This window comes from Tubulanus polymorphus, chromosome 5 (genome assembly GCF_964204645.1).
Source record: "Tubulanus polymorphus chromosome 5, tnTubPoly1.2, whole genome shotgun sequence".
Taxonomy (NCBI): domain Eukaryota; kingdom Metazoa; phylum Nemertea; class Palaeonemertea; order Tubulaniformes; family Tubulanidae; genus Tubulanus; species Tubulanus polymorphus.
The window spans coordinates 15,285,109-15,302,505 of NC_134029.1; the positions used below are offsets into that span (position 1 = coordinate 15,285,109).

General features: G+C 31.3%; 1 protein-coding gene across 1 annotated transcript in view; it reads left to right on the forward strand.

Annotated features, from left to right (window-relative positions):
- Positions 1–17,397, forward strand: part of LOC141906266 (fibrillin-3-like) — a 769,611-nt gene that overhangs the window by 216,091 nt on the left and 536,123 nt on the right. Inside the window, exons 12-14 of the mRNA XM_074795508.1 lie at positions 8,807–8,929; positions 9,110–9,235; positions 9,446–9,571. Of these exons, the coding sequence (XP_074651609.1) occupies positions 8,807–8,929; positions 9,110–9,235; positions 9,446–9,571 (375 nt within the window). The remainder of the gene's footprint in view (positions 1–8,806; positions 8,930–9,109; positions 9,236–9,445; positions 9,572–17,397) is intronic.

Below are 17,397 nucleotides of genomic sequence, written 5' to 3' on the forward strand. Positions count from 1 at the left end.
ACTTTCTTAAATTATTTTTGCATTTAATACATAATCTGGTACTATCTTTTCTTTTGTTGAAGTATTACTTTTCACTATTGCATGAATATAGAATTCATCATTATATTTTATAGCAAAATCTTTAGGATTATTTACAAGTATTCTATAAACTGCTGATGATTTCATAACATCTATGATTTTAAATGTTTTATGAGAATAAACTTCTTCACAGAATTTCTTAATTCTTTCTAATAATTTCAAATCTTGATTGCATAAATACCAACAATATTTATTACCCCAAACATATTTATACACACCTGCTGAACCATCACCCATGAAAAATCCTTTGATAAAATATTCTTTTTCTTCTAATGTTTCAGGTTCTATATTATAAATATTATCAATTATTTCATCAAATGACATATGATTCATTCTTTGGAAAAATCTTTTATGTAATAATTCATCTCCAATTTTTATATCAGTTGGTTTTATTTCATAACCATTTCGTTTAATTAAACTATGATCTTCTGTAACATCTACAAACCCTAATTTAGTTCTAACTCTATAGATTTTCTTATTTGTTTTATGTCTAATAATATTCTTTAATTTTTTCCATCCATTTCTTGTCCAAACATCCATTAATTCATTTATTTGTATTAATTCTTTTTCACCACATGAAATATAACATTCATTTTGTTTTGGAATTATTTCTGAAATTCTTCTTATCAATATTTTATCATTACATTTTAATAATATTGGGGTGTCAGCTGTTACAGAATCAAAATATAATATTTCAATATGCTTTTCCCCAAAAAGTGGTTGTAAAACATTATAATAAAAATCATACATTAATCATTTTGATACTTCTAAAACAGTTGAACCAACGAATATAGGTTTATTAAATTTCATTGACGTTCTTTTTAATTTAACTGCTGTTAAATAATCTTCAAATTTTTTATTTCCTAAATGTCTAGGACTTGATTGTAAATGTCTTAATCGTTCAGAATTATTTACTAATTCAATATCATTTCTATTTCTAATATTTTCACATGTTTTACCATAAAAACTATTATTCATTAATTTGAATAAATCTTTTTCAAAATCTGTTTTTTGATATGGTTCTCTGTTGAGTATTGAAATCTATATATTTTTCTAACCACTTCGATTTATTAAATTCAATATATCTATGTACTTTCTTTAATTTCATTCCTTGTTTTAGATAAAATTTTAACATTCTATAATGAACAATATAATTATATTTATCATTTTGAGTAAGTATCAATTTTTCTGTAAAAACATGATCTTTCGGTTTTATTTTCTTCTGGTATTCACTTAAATAACTATCATCTACAGTTAAATGTTCTGGGCAATAAGGTAAGTTTCTTGTTTTAAACATTATATTTTCAGGATATTCTAAATCAACTACAAAGAAATAACCAATTGGTGCTTCATCTTTTAAACTCGCAATTGCGCTTTCCCAGTCAGTTTTATCACCATTTTCAACTTCTATTAATATAAAATTGTTATATGGTTGAGGTTGCATCATTGCCCAACCATATAAATTATTAGCGTCAATATATAATAATTTATATTCATCATTTGCTTTAAAATACCTATCTCCCATAACACCACTAATTCCACCTCTAATTGATTTTTCAAATAATAAAACCATGTCTGGTTCTTTTAATAAATCTAATTCTACATTTGTGTATTTTAAACCAGATTGCCAGGTTAAACCAGGACTAGAGTAGCAATAACAAGGATCAACATTAAAATGATTCAAATTAACCTCTCCAAATTTTTCAAATATGTCAGCCAATATCTGGCATCTGATTTTAAATATAAATCAACTAATTCACCATGATTTTTCATCTCAAAATGGTTCCAAATATTTAATGTTCTATTAAACACTTCGTCTTTCACATACTCCTCTTTTAATTGATCATAAAATTGATCTTTTAATAATTCTGTTACTTTAAAATCATTGTGTGTTTTATAAAATGAATAAGGAATTGCACCTTTATATCTCAATAATTTAAAATCTTGTTCAGTTGGATAATAATATCGAGTTATTATAAAATCATTATCAACTAAACTTTTTGATAAATTATCTAATGAACTTGCTAGAAATCTATAAGAATCTAAAAATCTAATGCAACCAAATTGAAATGACATATAATTTTCAGATGTTTTAGCTAATAGTTTAAAATCATATTTTCTTACATTTACACCATTCATAGCATTATATTCTTCTATTTCTTGATTAATTGCGCCCATTTTTCCCGATAATTGTTTTATAAATAGATGGGTATCATAGCCTGATAAATTATGAAATAATATTGGTACGAAATTAACTTTCTTAGCTTGTAAATTGCAATCTTCATGAGCAGCTCCACGATATTTTGAATTTAAATGATCATGATCTCTAACTTTTTATCAAATGAATAAAAACGTTTTTCACAATAACAACAATGAGTTACAAATGGAACAATATTCTTAAATTTATGATTAGTAAATTTCAATTTATAATCTTTTTCTGTTGGCATTATTAATTTACAAAACTCTTTATTATCACATAATTCTTTATGTTTTAATAATTTATTCTTAGTCATAAATTTAGATAAACATTTTCTACATAGATAAATTTTATTATGGTGATCACTTTCTGTTCTAAAGAATAAATCAATTTGTTTAACCACATATGATGTTCATTTTCATCTTTTTTGTAATATAACAAATCTATAGCATTTTCATCATCATAATATTCTGTTAAATATAAAGCTTCCAATGTATAATCTTTAATATTTTCACCTTTTGTATTATAATTGCATTAATTCAAATACATTTATTTTTAAATTATTAATTTTTTCTATTTTGGGTATCATTTTTATAGTTACTGGATATTGATCAATTTTATATAATGTTTCATATTTCCGGTAATATGTTATTCTACCAACATTTTCCTGTGTTGGATGTAAGCAACTAATAATTGACCATAGAAAACATTTATTATCTTCATTTTGAATATTTATTACGGCTTTTGTTGTAAATGGTAATTTAATATAAGATGATCCTTTAATATCCTTTTCTGTTGTAAAGTTTGAATCATTTTTAAACATTTTATTACTTTTTGATGTTTTATTTCTTTTTGTATTATAAACATTTAAATCTAAATATATAATTTCATTCAATGTTAAGCCAGAACCCTCAAAATATCTTTCTTCAATATGACGTTTAAATTCATTAAATATTTTTTCTAACTTCTCTTTTATTTGTGTTATTGAAATTATTTCTTCAGAAAGTGTTTGAATATTATAATCCATTTTATCTTCTGACTTTAAAAAACTTACTTTCCCAGAGATACTAATTTTTGGATATTCAACATCTGTTATCAAATCTAGTATTTTTTCTATTATTTCATTAAATTTACTATAATCTTCTATTGTTGTACCTTTAAAAAATCTAAATATAATAGCTGCAGGACCAATTTTACTACGTAATGTTTCTAATATTTCAATTGTATCTTTTATTTCTAGTGAATCAATATAATTTCTAACATTTTCCATGTAAGGTTTATTTGAAATGGATTTAGGTTTTGAAGTTGGTTTTTTTACTTGTTGAGGTTTATCATTAAAATAATCTTTTCCGAAAACATTATTACTCAAATTTGATGGTGTTTTTGTGATTCGAGATGTCTATTATAATTCCTTTTTACTATAAATTCATTACAAACTTCACATTTTATTTCATCCACATTCATATTTTCTAATCGTTCTTTTCTTTCATTGGAATTTTCTGGAGTTTCAAAATCTATAACATTTTTTATATGATTTGAAGATTTTTCATGTTTAGATTTATTAGATTTATCGATGTATTTTTTACAATATGGGCAATAATATTGATTTTTATTAACATTATTGTTTTCTGTCTGGTACTCACTCTCTCCCATTTATAAGGAAAAAAAATTACTTGTGGTGATGAGTGGTGTCTCGTACTCTCGTACTCTGATCTGAAAGCCTACTTTCCCTATTACTCCCGTTAACCTGTGAACACGTCTTTGATATATTTTCTTCATACAAGACCGACCCTTAAAATAATGCTGAGAGTTTCGAGGAAAATTATGGTAGGATCTCTTCTTAGGCTGCTTCGTATCAGTGGAAGGTTGCTAATTATTGATTTCATACACAATAATCATAAGTACCATGAGAGTCCATAGAATATCGTTTTTCAATCATATGTACACGAATTATCGCGATATAATGATAAATAGTACTTCTATATTTCTATATTCTATACTTTATACGTCTTATACTGTATATTTCTTTAGCAGTGTAAGTAAAGAGTGGATCAGCAGGCCAGCTGAGACCATTCCACGATCTATGGTCAGTTGCCAAAAGTTAGTAAGTTTACCAGTGGATAGCGAAGATTTATCATGACAATTTAAACTTGCTAAACATTGCTAAAATAACTTAATACTTGTAGAATAGTCACACTCAAATGCGGAGAATTGATAATACGATAATACGATACGAAAACTCACTGTGTACAAATTCAAAAAGATGATCTCTAGTGAGAGATCAAACGTTGTGTCGTAATTTTCTGATGATAAAACTTGGTTTGAAATTTGAAATGTGTACATAGTGGATCTTTTTCATATTAATTGTGTATTTGGTCATGTATAATGGTTAATTTAAACTAACTTTTGAGAAACTGGTCCAGAGCAGCTGTATCCTCAATTCCTGTAATAGAGGACGCAATCTTTTTGCAGCAAACAGTACAAATAGCTAGAAAGAAAAGGTAACAATACTCCATTGGCAAACTTAAAGCAAGCGTACATTGGTTTTTTAGGTTTTCGAAGGGGTGAATTTTTGGGAAAATTTATGTTTAGTCAACATTGAGATATAATTGAGCTGTACACAAGGAATTTCTTTGTAGTCCGATATCCGTGATTACCTCTGGCGTGAAGAGATACAATCTAAAACCAACCGTCCAGTCAAATATTTTACTACAATTTTTCATGATCAATAAAAAGATTAATAGACATTCCACTCCATTGTAAACTCATTCATCTTTACACAAACTCCAACTTGTTGAACAGTTCAAAATCGCGTGGCTTGAATTATTACGATAACTAAAATTAGGGACCACGATACTTGCTCATCTACACTGGCTACCAACAGAGGATTGGATTTGAGTGTTTGATGTTGTAACAATACCATACTGAATTATGGCTTCAGTTGCTACTATTTGATTGAACATTTATATCACATATTGGGCATCATTTTATAACCTATCCATATATCAATTTTATATAATCTGACTTTTGAGATTCAATCAATGCATTCATATGCGGTCGTCGCATTCAATAGCCACCACGGACTGGCTCCTTATTATTTCCTTGGCGATACCTTTGGCGGACGATCCCACGCGTTTCTTGCTCCTGCCCTAGAATGCTCAATATTCGTCATGGACCCCGATTTGAATTTAAATTCAAAAGACTCCTAAAACACACCGGTTTACTCGATTACTCAGAAGCGCCTTTGAACATTTATGTGCAAGAATCAGTAAAATTGGGGCTTTATCAGTTGTATTCATCATTCGAACCCACGAATCTCGTATCCTATGAATGTGGAGACCCATCCTCGTAAGAGAATGAATAGGCTCTGTTGCGTTCATATCATTTGATATGAGGCTACGTTTCATCTTTAATGATTCCATTAAATGTTTTTATGCTATTTTAGATTTAAAAAGAGTCCATGATAGTATTTCATGAGAGCCTCAAATAACGTCAACTTGAAACATTAGCGAAACATTTTTTTGACGGAAATATCGTTACCATCGAATTTTCAAAACTTGAAGGAATGGTTTAATGCCTTGGTGACCACTGGTCTAGTACGCGGTTTTCTGAAACAAAAGTGGCAAAGTCTAAAGAACAACTATTGTAACAAATGATTTCAAATATTAGTTTGCCCAATGCATTTAATGATTTAATTAATTGATATCGCGCTGATTGGTTCAAAGACGGGTGTTAGTCATCTTGTGATTTATGGTTTTTTAAGCGTTGATTAACCATAGATTTTAATCTTATCATATCTTATTTGTAGGCGCTTCCCGCAAACATTTTCTATTCGATGAGTTTTCAAACACAGTACTGTTCAGATTATTCAAGCTTCGAGTCAAGTAGTAACAAGAAAATTAACTTTAATAAATTATTTGACGCCTGCGAAAAAATGTAGAATTTCTGGTATAAGCTAATGTGGAATTGCAAATTTGAAATCGAAGTTTTAAGAAATTTTGGGAATTATGAGATTTGGCGATTGGGTAGATGATACAGTCTTCGACTGGTCTAATTAAAAAAAAAATTGTCAACTTGTGACTTCGATTCACTTTTGCTTCTAAGCTGGTCTGCAACTTCATTGCCTCCATGGTTGAAGAAAGAGCTCTTCTGATGTCTGCTTCATCGTTACTTCGAGCATATCGTGTAGCCAGCCAGCCCGGTCCTGGGGCCCGGTCTGGCTGTCACTTGATATCCTAGACTTGAGTCTGGGTTAAAGTAGACATTGTCATATAATTAACTTATTCATGTTATTCTGTATGAATTACCCGGTGTCTTGTATTTTCTTATTTCAAAATTTGTAAATTTATTGATTTTTGGAATTTTATCCCGGAACTTCAATGTAATAAGGATCAATAAAGTATTGAATTGAATTGTCACCTTATACACATGCCATCAGTGGACGCGGAGCCGTATATGACAGCTATGCTATTATAAATTGCTAATCTCATGAAACCTGCATACGTCTAATATCGAACATATTTTCTAAAACATTTGAATATTGAAATTATATGTTTACACGTTTTTATATAGACCGCTTGTAGCCGCCGATGAAATTCACGCCGGCCCAACTCAGATCGTAGATAGCTTCGTCATTCCACTAGCATCCCCATGTCTGGGTCTGACTTTTATATCAGACTTCCAAATCGTGTATACATCCGCCATTTAACCGAATAATCCGATTTACTTATCATTTCTATTTATCCCTGCCGCCCCTGATATAATCATACATCCTTTACTATTACAATATGTCTTCTCATGATATTCGATGCGATATAACATTTCGACGTTCAAATAGAGGTCATTATATAATCCAAGGGAGCCATTCTACATCTTTATCAATAATATTTTGCCAAATAGCTTGTATGTGTACACATAAACCTGTGACGTTTTGCACATCGATTTACGGTTGTCGTTTGTAAAATGACGCTGAATGGTTATCATTGTTTAGGTTTCATAATGGTAACGTTTTATAAGGCGTCAAAAAAATCTTATGTATTAACATTACTATGCAGTGAAAATAACGCACTGCGGCAAGTGAGGTGCTGTGATCCAGATGTGTAACCCATTTATGGGTAATAAATTTCCATCATGTCGACGCTATTCACAAACAGTAGCAAAACATACTGCTGGTCTCTAGAATTATTTATACGACGACAAGCACTTTCGAATTCGACCACGATATTCGAGAAGTTTCACTTGGGCAGTGGTGGACAGTGATGGTCAATTTATGAATTTTCAATGGCGAATCCTTTCTAATTTCACACAAAATACCGGTACCGGTATATCGTTCTTATATTCCAGAAGTTTAAATTGGTCAGTGGTGGTCAGTGATGGTCAATTTATGAATTTTCAATGGCGAATCCTATCTAGTTTCATACCAAACGCGGTATATCTTTCTCATATTCGAGAAGTATGAATTGGTCAGTGGTGGTCAGTGATGGTCAGTTTATCGAATTTGCAATGATGAATCCTTAGTAGTTTGAAAACAAACATGACTTGAAAAATCGAAATTCGAAGTCAAGTGTCCGAGACTCGAGGATATCTCAATTGGTCAGTTTCCGACCATCATGGTGTCACCATTGTGTTCTATAGCTCAAATGAAACATGTGGAACCGACGAAGGGGCCCAAAAGCGTAAATCATTTCCTGAGTGATGTGATCCAAAAATGCCCTAACTGGAAAAGGCAGTCTCTCAATTGGACAAAACCAAATCGGACAGGACAATTAATATTGGGAAGGTCACACGCTTTCTAGAAGCCCACGCAGTACACTTTTAGCGTATTATTATGAAATCTTATTTTAAACCACCATGTACGACATGAAGTAATAAGCATCGTTGTAAGCACTTGAAACACCCATTAACCACTTGAAACTGTCAGATCAAACATCGTACCGAATCCTCGCAAGGAGGGTTAGTTCAGCAAACCTGAGCAAACCGGAAAACTCATAATGGTATGTTAAGAAGCCTCTGCCAGTGTGTGCCCGTGTTAAATAATCTTAAATGCGCGCTGATTGGCATATAAACGAATGTTTTGAAATCTGAATTCAGATTATTGAATCCAGGCCTTTGTGATAAAAAGGGTCCATCGCTGGTAGTGAAAGTGTGAAAAGCAGTGAATTAAAAATTTAAAAAAAATCACTTTACAGCCGTCGGTAGCAGTAATGTACTGAGAAGGGTCTCTATTTGAGTCATTGGGGGAAACCGACTTCCACGTATATTCATGATGAATCATGATATAGTGTTGCGCGCGATTTCTACGTGTGTCAGTAAGTATACTGCTTCGCAGTGTCAGATGTCCATACAAATTTCTTGTTTCAATTGGAGACAAATTACGATTTGGAGCACAGATCTTCCTTTGAACTTCTGCCAAAACTATGTTCATGTATCTTGAATGTGAAATCGAAGGACAGGTCTTTGGGCCATGTTGGGGCTCTTGTTTAAATTTTAGATTCCATCAAGCGCTTTTTAATCTTTTTTCTCGTTTTGTAGATAAAGATGAATGTGAAGATGATGGAATTTGTAGAGATGGCCATTGTCTTAACACGGTTGGTAGTTTTAAATGTAGGTGCAATGCTGGATTTATACCTTCAGCCGATGGGACAAGTTGTAGAGGTACCTTCATATATGTTTTAGCGTCTCAATATCAGAATCCTTTCTTGTGAAATCGTCAATATCTACCGTATGAATGATAAGATGATTATATGTGTAAAATCCGCAAAAAATATAAACATTATTACTATTAATCATTAATCCAGAGATTAATGATTATCTTGATATCTACGTTTGAAATAGATATGGACGAATGTTCTAAAACTGGAATGTGTGAAAATGGAATATGTATCAATATGCAGGGAACGTATAAATGCAGATGCAATCCTGGCTACATACAGTCACAAACCAACAATCAAAGGTGTTTAGGTAATATTTTTGTTTTCTTCTAAATGAGCTGTTCTCTATTAAATGAATCAATCGCACGGAGTTACTTCTGAGTTGAAGAAAAACCTTGCAGTTGTCAGAAGGATATCATATTTCACCCTATAAAGATGCCTCTGCGCAACGCGCCAATGGCTCGTATTAAGCCATTTCATTTTCATTTTTAATGTTTCTTGGTTTTGATTAATTACACAGATATCAACGAATGCCAAGCCAATCCTGGAGTTTGTCATAACGGATACTGCATCAATTCACTGGGAACTTTTAGGTGTCATTGCAATCCTGGATACGAATTGGCGCCAGATAACTCAATTTGTGTAGGTACGTTTGTATCTTTCTGTTTGCTTTACAATATATCATAAAATAATCTTATTGAATTCGAAACCGAACCATTCATTTGACATCTATATCTTTTCCCGCTTGCAACGTAAGTCCACAGGGCATCCATTTTCGTATATTAACTAGGCTTTCGTAGATCGTATTGATACAAGACAATGTACTTTGTGCGGACTGCGTTTTTTATAACTGGTGATCTGCTTTGATCCCCTCCTGCTCTTTCTTAGTTAGATGAGTAATTGCAAAATGTTGGTTTCAGTTCATCGGTCAAGAGGTCGACTCGCCCGCACTCATAACTTTATTCCGATATAAATGAGAGACAGTAAGACATTCTTAGCATCAATAAATAACAGAATAAAACCATCAAAAACAATATGAAATAAAAAAATATTTGCTATTTCACTAGAAATTGAACACAAAATATCAAAGTTAGAAGAAATAACAGCAAATTTAAGTTATTGTAGTGTGAACACAAAACGTGAATTTTGGGTATATCTTACCGATAAACGGGTTAAACGGGTGAAGATGGTGATCATGATTCAAAAATTGTTGATTTCATAAAAAGACAAAATAAAGTAAGAATAAGTTAAGAAATATAAAAATTTAAAAAAGACTATCTTTTTTTTGCTTTTTTCCTAAAATATTCACTCGCCCGCTCATCACTATTTACTCCTAAGACAGAAAGATCCTTACAGAAAAAATAGATGATAAAAAGGAGCTTAAAAAAACGAATATAATTGTCCGTATTGTAAAAAATATATTGGTAAATCTCATAAAGCATGCCTCGAAAAATCTGCAAAACATAAAAAGAATGTGAATGATTTTGAAACACCTGAAAATTCAAATAAAAGAAAAGAACAATTAAACAATATAAAATTAAATGTGAGGTTTATAATGAATCTATAACAAAAAGGAATTATCATAGATATTTTGAATCACAAAAACATCGACAGAATTTGAATAAAAATATTTTAGGAACAGAATATTTTGATGATAAATATCTATTACAAAACCAGTTTCAAAAAACTAAATCTATTTCAAATAAACCTTATATGGAAAATGTTAGAAATTATATTGATTCATAAGAATTTAAAGATAAAATTGGAATTTTAGAAAAATTACGTAGTAAAATTGGTCCTGTAGCTATTATATTTAGATTTCATAACATAAGCATAAAAATAGAAGAATAAGTAAATATATTGAAACAATGGATAACATTATGGATTTGGTGTTGAATATCCAAACATTAGTGTTTCTGGTAAAGTAAGTTTTATAAATTCAGAAGAAAAAATGGAGTGCAATATTCAAACGCATTCCGAAGAAATTATTAAAAAAAACAAATTAAAGATAAATTAGAAAAAGTATTTAATTAATTTGAACGTCATATTGAATATTGAAAAGATATTTTGCGGGTTATGGTTTAACCTTGAAAGAAATTACATTTTTAGACCTATTCATTTACAATACAAAAAGGAATGAAGAGTCAAAAAGTAAATATAGCTGTTAAGCAGCGATAACGGGTTTTCTGCAAAGCCATTCAGGATGATGGGAATTGTAGAAAATATCGTTAAATCTATCCATAGAATAAAATGCAGTGACAGATTCGAACCTAATAATATTCAACCACTGTGTAAACGTCCAATCTGATTCAGCTTTGCAACTAAACTTAAGCGGACGTACAATCAATTAATATGAATTGATTCGACCAGGCATTTATTTTGGCATTCAAACTTTATGATACTTTGTTAGCACCACACCACATTATCACCAAAATGACCTGCTCTATTAAGAACTCACCTTAAGAATCTGCTAAGTCGATAGGTTAGTTAATTTACAGATAAGAACGTATTAGGATTTGGAATAAATTAAAGGAATTAATCTTTTTATTGAAATATTTGAATAAATACATATATTGTATTTTAGATTCAATCAATAAATTATGAATTTATTTCGTTTGGGTTTCGGGCTGATGTTGATAAACAATTTATACCTGCAACATGTGTGTCAATATCAAACACCAGTTACGCGTATTTCCTAATAAACGGGACAGTCACTCTTAGTTAATAGAAAAATAATGTTCATTTCGTTATAGAAATTCATTACCTTTATTTGAAAATTCTATAACAATATTTGTTCTGTCCTAAATTTTATTGGTGTATGAACCAATGATATGCTTTGTTGATATGATGTAATATAATAGATTTGAATTTGAAATATAGCTGCAAAGCAGCGATGACGGGTTTTCTCAAAAGCCATTCAGGATGATGAATTGTTGTAAATTGAAATACCGATACTTAGAATAAAATGCATTGACAGATTTGACGATAGATTGAGTAAATTTACAGATAAGAACGTATTATGATTTGGAACAGTTTTAAGGAGTTAATCTTTTTATTGAAATATTTGAATGAATACATATATTGGAGTGTAGATTCAATCGACAAATTATGAATTGATTTGGTATGGGTTTCGGGCCGATGTTGATTTCGGCTTTTATGGATTATAAATTCTCTGATAAGCAATTCATACCTGCAACATGTGTGTAAATATCAAGCCTATTCCACTAGTTGCGTGTGTTTCCTAAAAAACGAGAGAGTCACTCTTGATCTTAGTTATTAGAAAAATAGTGTTCATTTAGTTATAGAAATTCGTTACCTTTTTGAAAATTCTATAAAAATATTTGTTCTGTCCTAATTTTTATTACTGTATGAACCAATGATACGTTGTTTATGATGTCATAAAACAAATTTGAATTTGAATTAAATTTGAATATGAGAATCAATCATAACTTGTGTTTTTACCACTTGTCTCTTGTTAACAGTTCCAGAGTTTCAATTAGGCCTACAATCAAATCCAAATTGTACATGTGACTAAATGAAATGAACTGCTAGTCACTGCAAACCTATTCCAGTGTTAATATTTCGATCGAGTTGAATCACTTTGCTTGAGTTGAAAGAATCAGATCTTCTATGGTATTTAACAACATCGGTCGAAGAGAGATATCTTCATTGGTGTTGACTGTCTTTGACCATCTAACTTCTTGCGTTTGACATTGGAATCAGCATCATTCCCATTTGAACTGCAAAATATTCATACAACATGAAAACCTACAGTACATGTATACTGTAATCAAACTTTCACCGATGTTGGATATTTGAATGAACGTTAGGCTTATTTCAGTATTCTAAAGCAGGAAATAATAAGCCCAATCAATATGCCTATTGATATAATAAGAACAGCTGTACCGTACACTTATCAGTCAAAATTGGAAAAACCGGTATACCAAACCTACGTACAGCAAAATGTACTGGCCTACAAATGATTTTCTGGTATACAAGCCGTGACCACATGAACGATTTGGATCTAGGTTTTACTATTAATGTCAGCAGGTCAGAGAAGGCCTGAGTAAAATTTAATTGCATGGCTCAAGTCAATTAGCCTATCAGCGTGTGAGTACTTCTCTGTACTGTTTTAATAATATCGAGTAAATAGTGCATAGACTAAATTAGCCTTTAGGCTATTCCTGACCAAATCCTATCCATGTGATAATGGCACCAGTTATAGTTACATCAGTGTATAGGGCCGACGAGAGGGGAAAATTTGTGTTTGTAATACGTTGGCATGATCGGCTTATTGTACTCACTTAATACTTAAAACCCTGTTGTTACCTGTACGTGACTGTACGGTGATTTCCACAGGTTAGCCGTATGTGAGTACGTTGACACTCTGACTTGCAATATTGGGATTCAAAAACCAAACGAAAAAAAAAAATTCCAGCAGTAGTCCAGTGATTTACCCACTGAGCCACAGAACGTAACTGCGGGGTGGATGAAAGTTGATTTACAAATAGTAACACCAAACCCTATTCTCTCTTTCACGCATGGAACTCACGTACGGCGTTTGTAGGGAACTCACGTACGGTTTAATTCTATCGGCAGATTATAGGAACTCACGTACGGCGTTTGTAGGGAACTCACGTACGGTCACCTTACATTCACGTACGGGTAACAACATAAAATGGTATTGGCTACTATAATAGGCCTATAGACATTAAATACGGGTATGACACAAACAAATGCCCGTAAACCTGTTGGACACGCGAACGCTTGACTCGTAAAGTCTTGGACTCGGACCCGCTGAGGAATAAATTCATAAAATTGACTTTGAAATTGATTGTGGAGAAGAGAGGAAATAGTTCGATAGCTCTTCCTAAAAAAAGAGAGAAATGTCGGAAAGAAATCACAACGTGGCTACTAATTGAACGGGGCCAAATTTCCGATGTTTACGGCTCGACAGTGCCTTTATAGCGTGGATTTATCAAAATTCCCACGCCGTATCCGGAGATTGAAGTGAGCTGAATGATATCATACGGATTGTATCGGCAACAGCGGTAAGGTAAGGGAGCCCATGCACTTTTAACAAAAACTGTGTGGAAAAGGGAAGAAAAAAATTATAATAATCACGCGAATCTCAATAGGGTTTTCTGTGAAGAAACAGAAAACCCTAATAATAATCACGCGAATCTTAAAAGGGTTTTCTGTGAAGAAACAGAAAACCCTAATAATAATCACGCGAATCTCAATAGGGTTTTCTGTGAAGAAACAGAGAACCTTAATTGAATTTGGAAATGAGACAAGCATAAGTTGTGTTCTTTCCACCTGTATTATTTGTCTCTCGATAACGGTGCCAGAGTTTCAATTGCAATGAAATCCAAATTGGCTAAGTACATAGGCCTATATGAAATAAACTGTTATTGCTCTAAGCTCTGATGCATGTACGCATGCAAAACGTCGCAGAGAGCGATGCCGGCGTTGGTATCACTGAGGCCGGCTGATGATTGTTTGTTTGTCTTTTTGTTTGTTTGGCTTTACGTACGTCGTTTAGATCTTGGTTTCCCAAGATTATTCCTATTGGATTGTTCATTTAACCTCACGACGGTACGGCCTTTGAAGTGTTGCCCGCACACTGTTCGCAGCCAGCAGGACTCGAACCCACTTGTCACTCAGCATTGATAGTGGATTAAACAGCATCACGCCTTATCTCACTGAGCTACCGAGGCCGCTCGATTCAATTCTAAAAAAAACTACAGCAGCGGCAAATAACCATCGCAATATTGCAATTTACGACAAAAAAACGCGTAAATTCAATCACTGTTGTTTAACGCATGGAAAAGATAATAATAGGTATTTTTTTCCGGCGCGCATTACAAAGCGAATCTCTGCCGAGTGCGTAAGAGGGTGCTACCGCTTTATAAGTGCGCAGCAGGCGGGTAGGGCGTCCTAAAGTGAAAACTTATATTAGAATATAGCCGAATCGAATTTTACAATGTCAGTCAACTGATTGATGATACAACATGGTTGTTCTCGGCGTTCTTTACAATGATATTTTCCTCCAATAAACAACTCTGGTAAAATTGAATAAAATGATCTATCTTTATTGGTGATATCGTATCATGGTGGTAGCCTACCGTTTACCGTTTGATGTTTCGTGTCATCATGAAATGGTTTTAACTTTAATAAACACATACTACTAACTTACACGATCACATACGGGTTTCAGTCACGAGTAGGCTGCCGTTCCACTGCTCTAGAAATACGTATTCTGACGCTGGAATTAATCCCAAATAATCCCATGGATACTGATAGTTGGAATAACAGTGATATCCAAACACTGTGATATTTATAAACCGGAGGTACATAATTTTATGTTTTTCTATTCAGAAGAGGCTGTTACCCGTTCTTTACTGCCAATGTCAATGCGGACATATCGCTACGCGATTGTTTAACCCGCTCTCATCTACCAGATAATGAACGATAAAAATGCGATCGAATAACTTTTTGGACCATTTAATCAGACATCTGGCGACGCTATGTTGTGGTGAATAATTGAAACATTTTTTAGTCATTTTCAGCTGTTTCTAATGTTTTACGTGAACGGAGTGACAATTTGAAGTTACTATGAAAATGGGAACAGTCGGCTATTTTTTCGTACTACTATTTTCGATCCATACTAGCATTGGCATGACGTCATAGACGTCAACCAATGCTAAAAATTAAATCTAATATAAAATAAATTAATGAATTAAAGAATACATTAGATTATATAATAAGTTTAAATGGTAATATAACAAGTGAAGAACAAGATAAATTATTAAAAGAATTAATGAATTATTAATTTTTTTATGATATAAATTGGGTTTCCAAAAGCTTTCCAATATAATAATTCAATTAGATATAATATTCCACCTAGATTTTATTAGTATTATAACAAATAAAGATGTAGTTTTGCCTTTATTAATTAATTTAGAATTTTATGTTACTGAAATAAAGTTTTTTATGTCTCGAATGGAAAATATATTTAATACATATGAAGTTACTTTTACTCGAGATGAATATAATATATATAAATAAAATCTAATATGAAATATTGGCAGAATCAATTAAATTTTGCTGTCTATTGCGCGACAACAGGGTGTGGTATAAGTTGGAATGATCACTTGAACAATTTGTATAACAATTTGTCTTATTCAGATTTAAAATTCATTCTTACAATATTTAGATTTCACACGTATTTTCAAATTAGAATTATATTAAATGAATTACAATGTCCTTTACCTGGATCGAAATATTTTAATGAATTGGATAATAATATCAATCTTTCTAAGTTTTATATAATATGTAATGAATTTAATATAGATATTAATTCCGATTTTAGAGTGCAAGTTAAATTACATGGTGTTGGTGAACAGTTTGAAATAAAAAGAATTGATTATTCACATAGAGTTGGTGCCCATCATAATTATAAAATCGATAATGATGATGGTTGGAATAATTTTATTATAGATAATGGTGAAGGTTTTACAAAGCCTGGAATACAAAGAATAAATCAATCTATTCGAATATATTTAATTTGTATATTAGGTGCACAAGTTGAAACAAGATCACCAATAGTTGGAAATGATAATACTTCATTTGATGCGCAGAAACAATTTTTAAGTATTTGAAGATTCTATTCATAATGATAAAAATAGATCGATTCCAGAAAACATTGTAAGATATCAAAATTATTATAAATCTCATGTAAGATTAGATTATTGTATAGGACCCAATTTATTAATTATTTCTAATGATTTAGTTTTAAAAATGGGAAATACAATTGGTTATAATAATTTAATTAAGACCGCAACAATAAATAACAAGTTTGGGTTAAATGATATAAATAAAAAGATTATTACTGCTCCAAAATTAATGGAAGTTGAAAAAAATAAAAAACATATTCAATCAACTGAAACTAAAACTAAGAATATTAAATTGGATAATGATTCTAAAACAAAAGATTACAATACTACAGAAAAGATAAAAACTGATAATATTCAACATGAAATAATTAAAACTAAAAATGAAAATAAATCACATGAAAATATTAAACTAGTTATATCTTGCATAGGTATTATAATAGGAGGAATATTATATTTTTAATTTTAATTTTTTTGAGATATAAATGGATGTAGAAGGTGTGGAAGGTTATGAAATGGACCCTTTTGATTTTGATGAACCCGGCATAACTGATGAACCACAACCTGATTTTAATGAAACTAATATTGATTATGATAATGAAACAGAATATAATAATAATTTAAATACACCTGCAGAATCACAATTTGATCCTGAAAAACATGATCCAGATTTTGATCCAGATTTTGTGAAACAAGAATTAGATAATTTACCCAAAATAGATAAATTAGAATATTTAATTAAAAATTCTAAACTTAATATAAATAATAAAAACTTTAAACGTTTGTTATATAAATT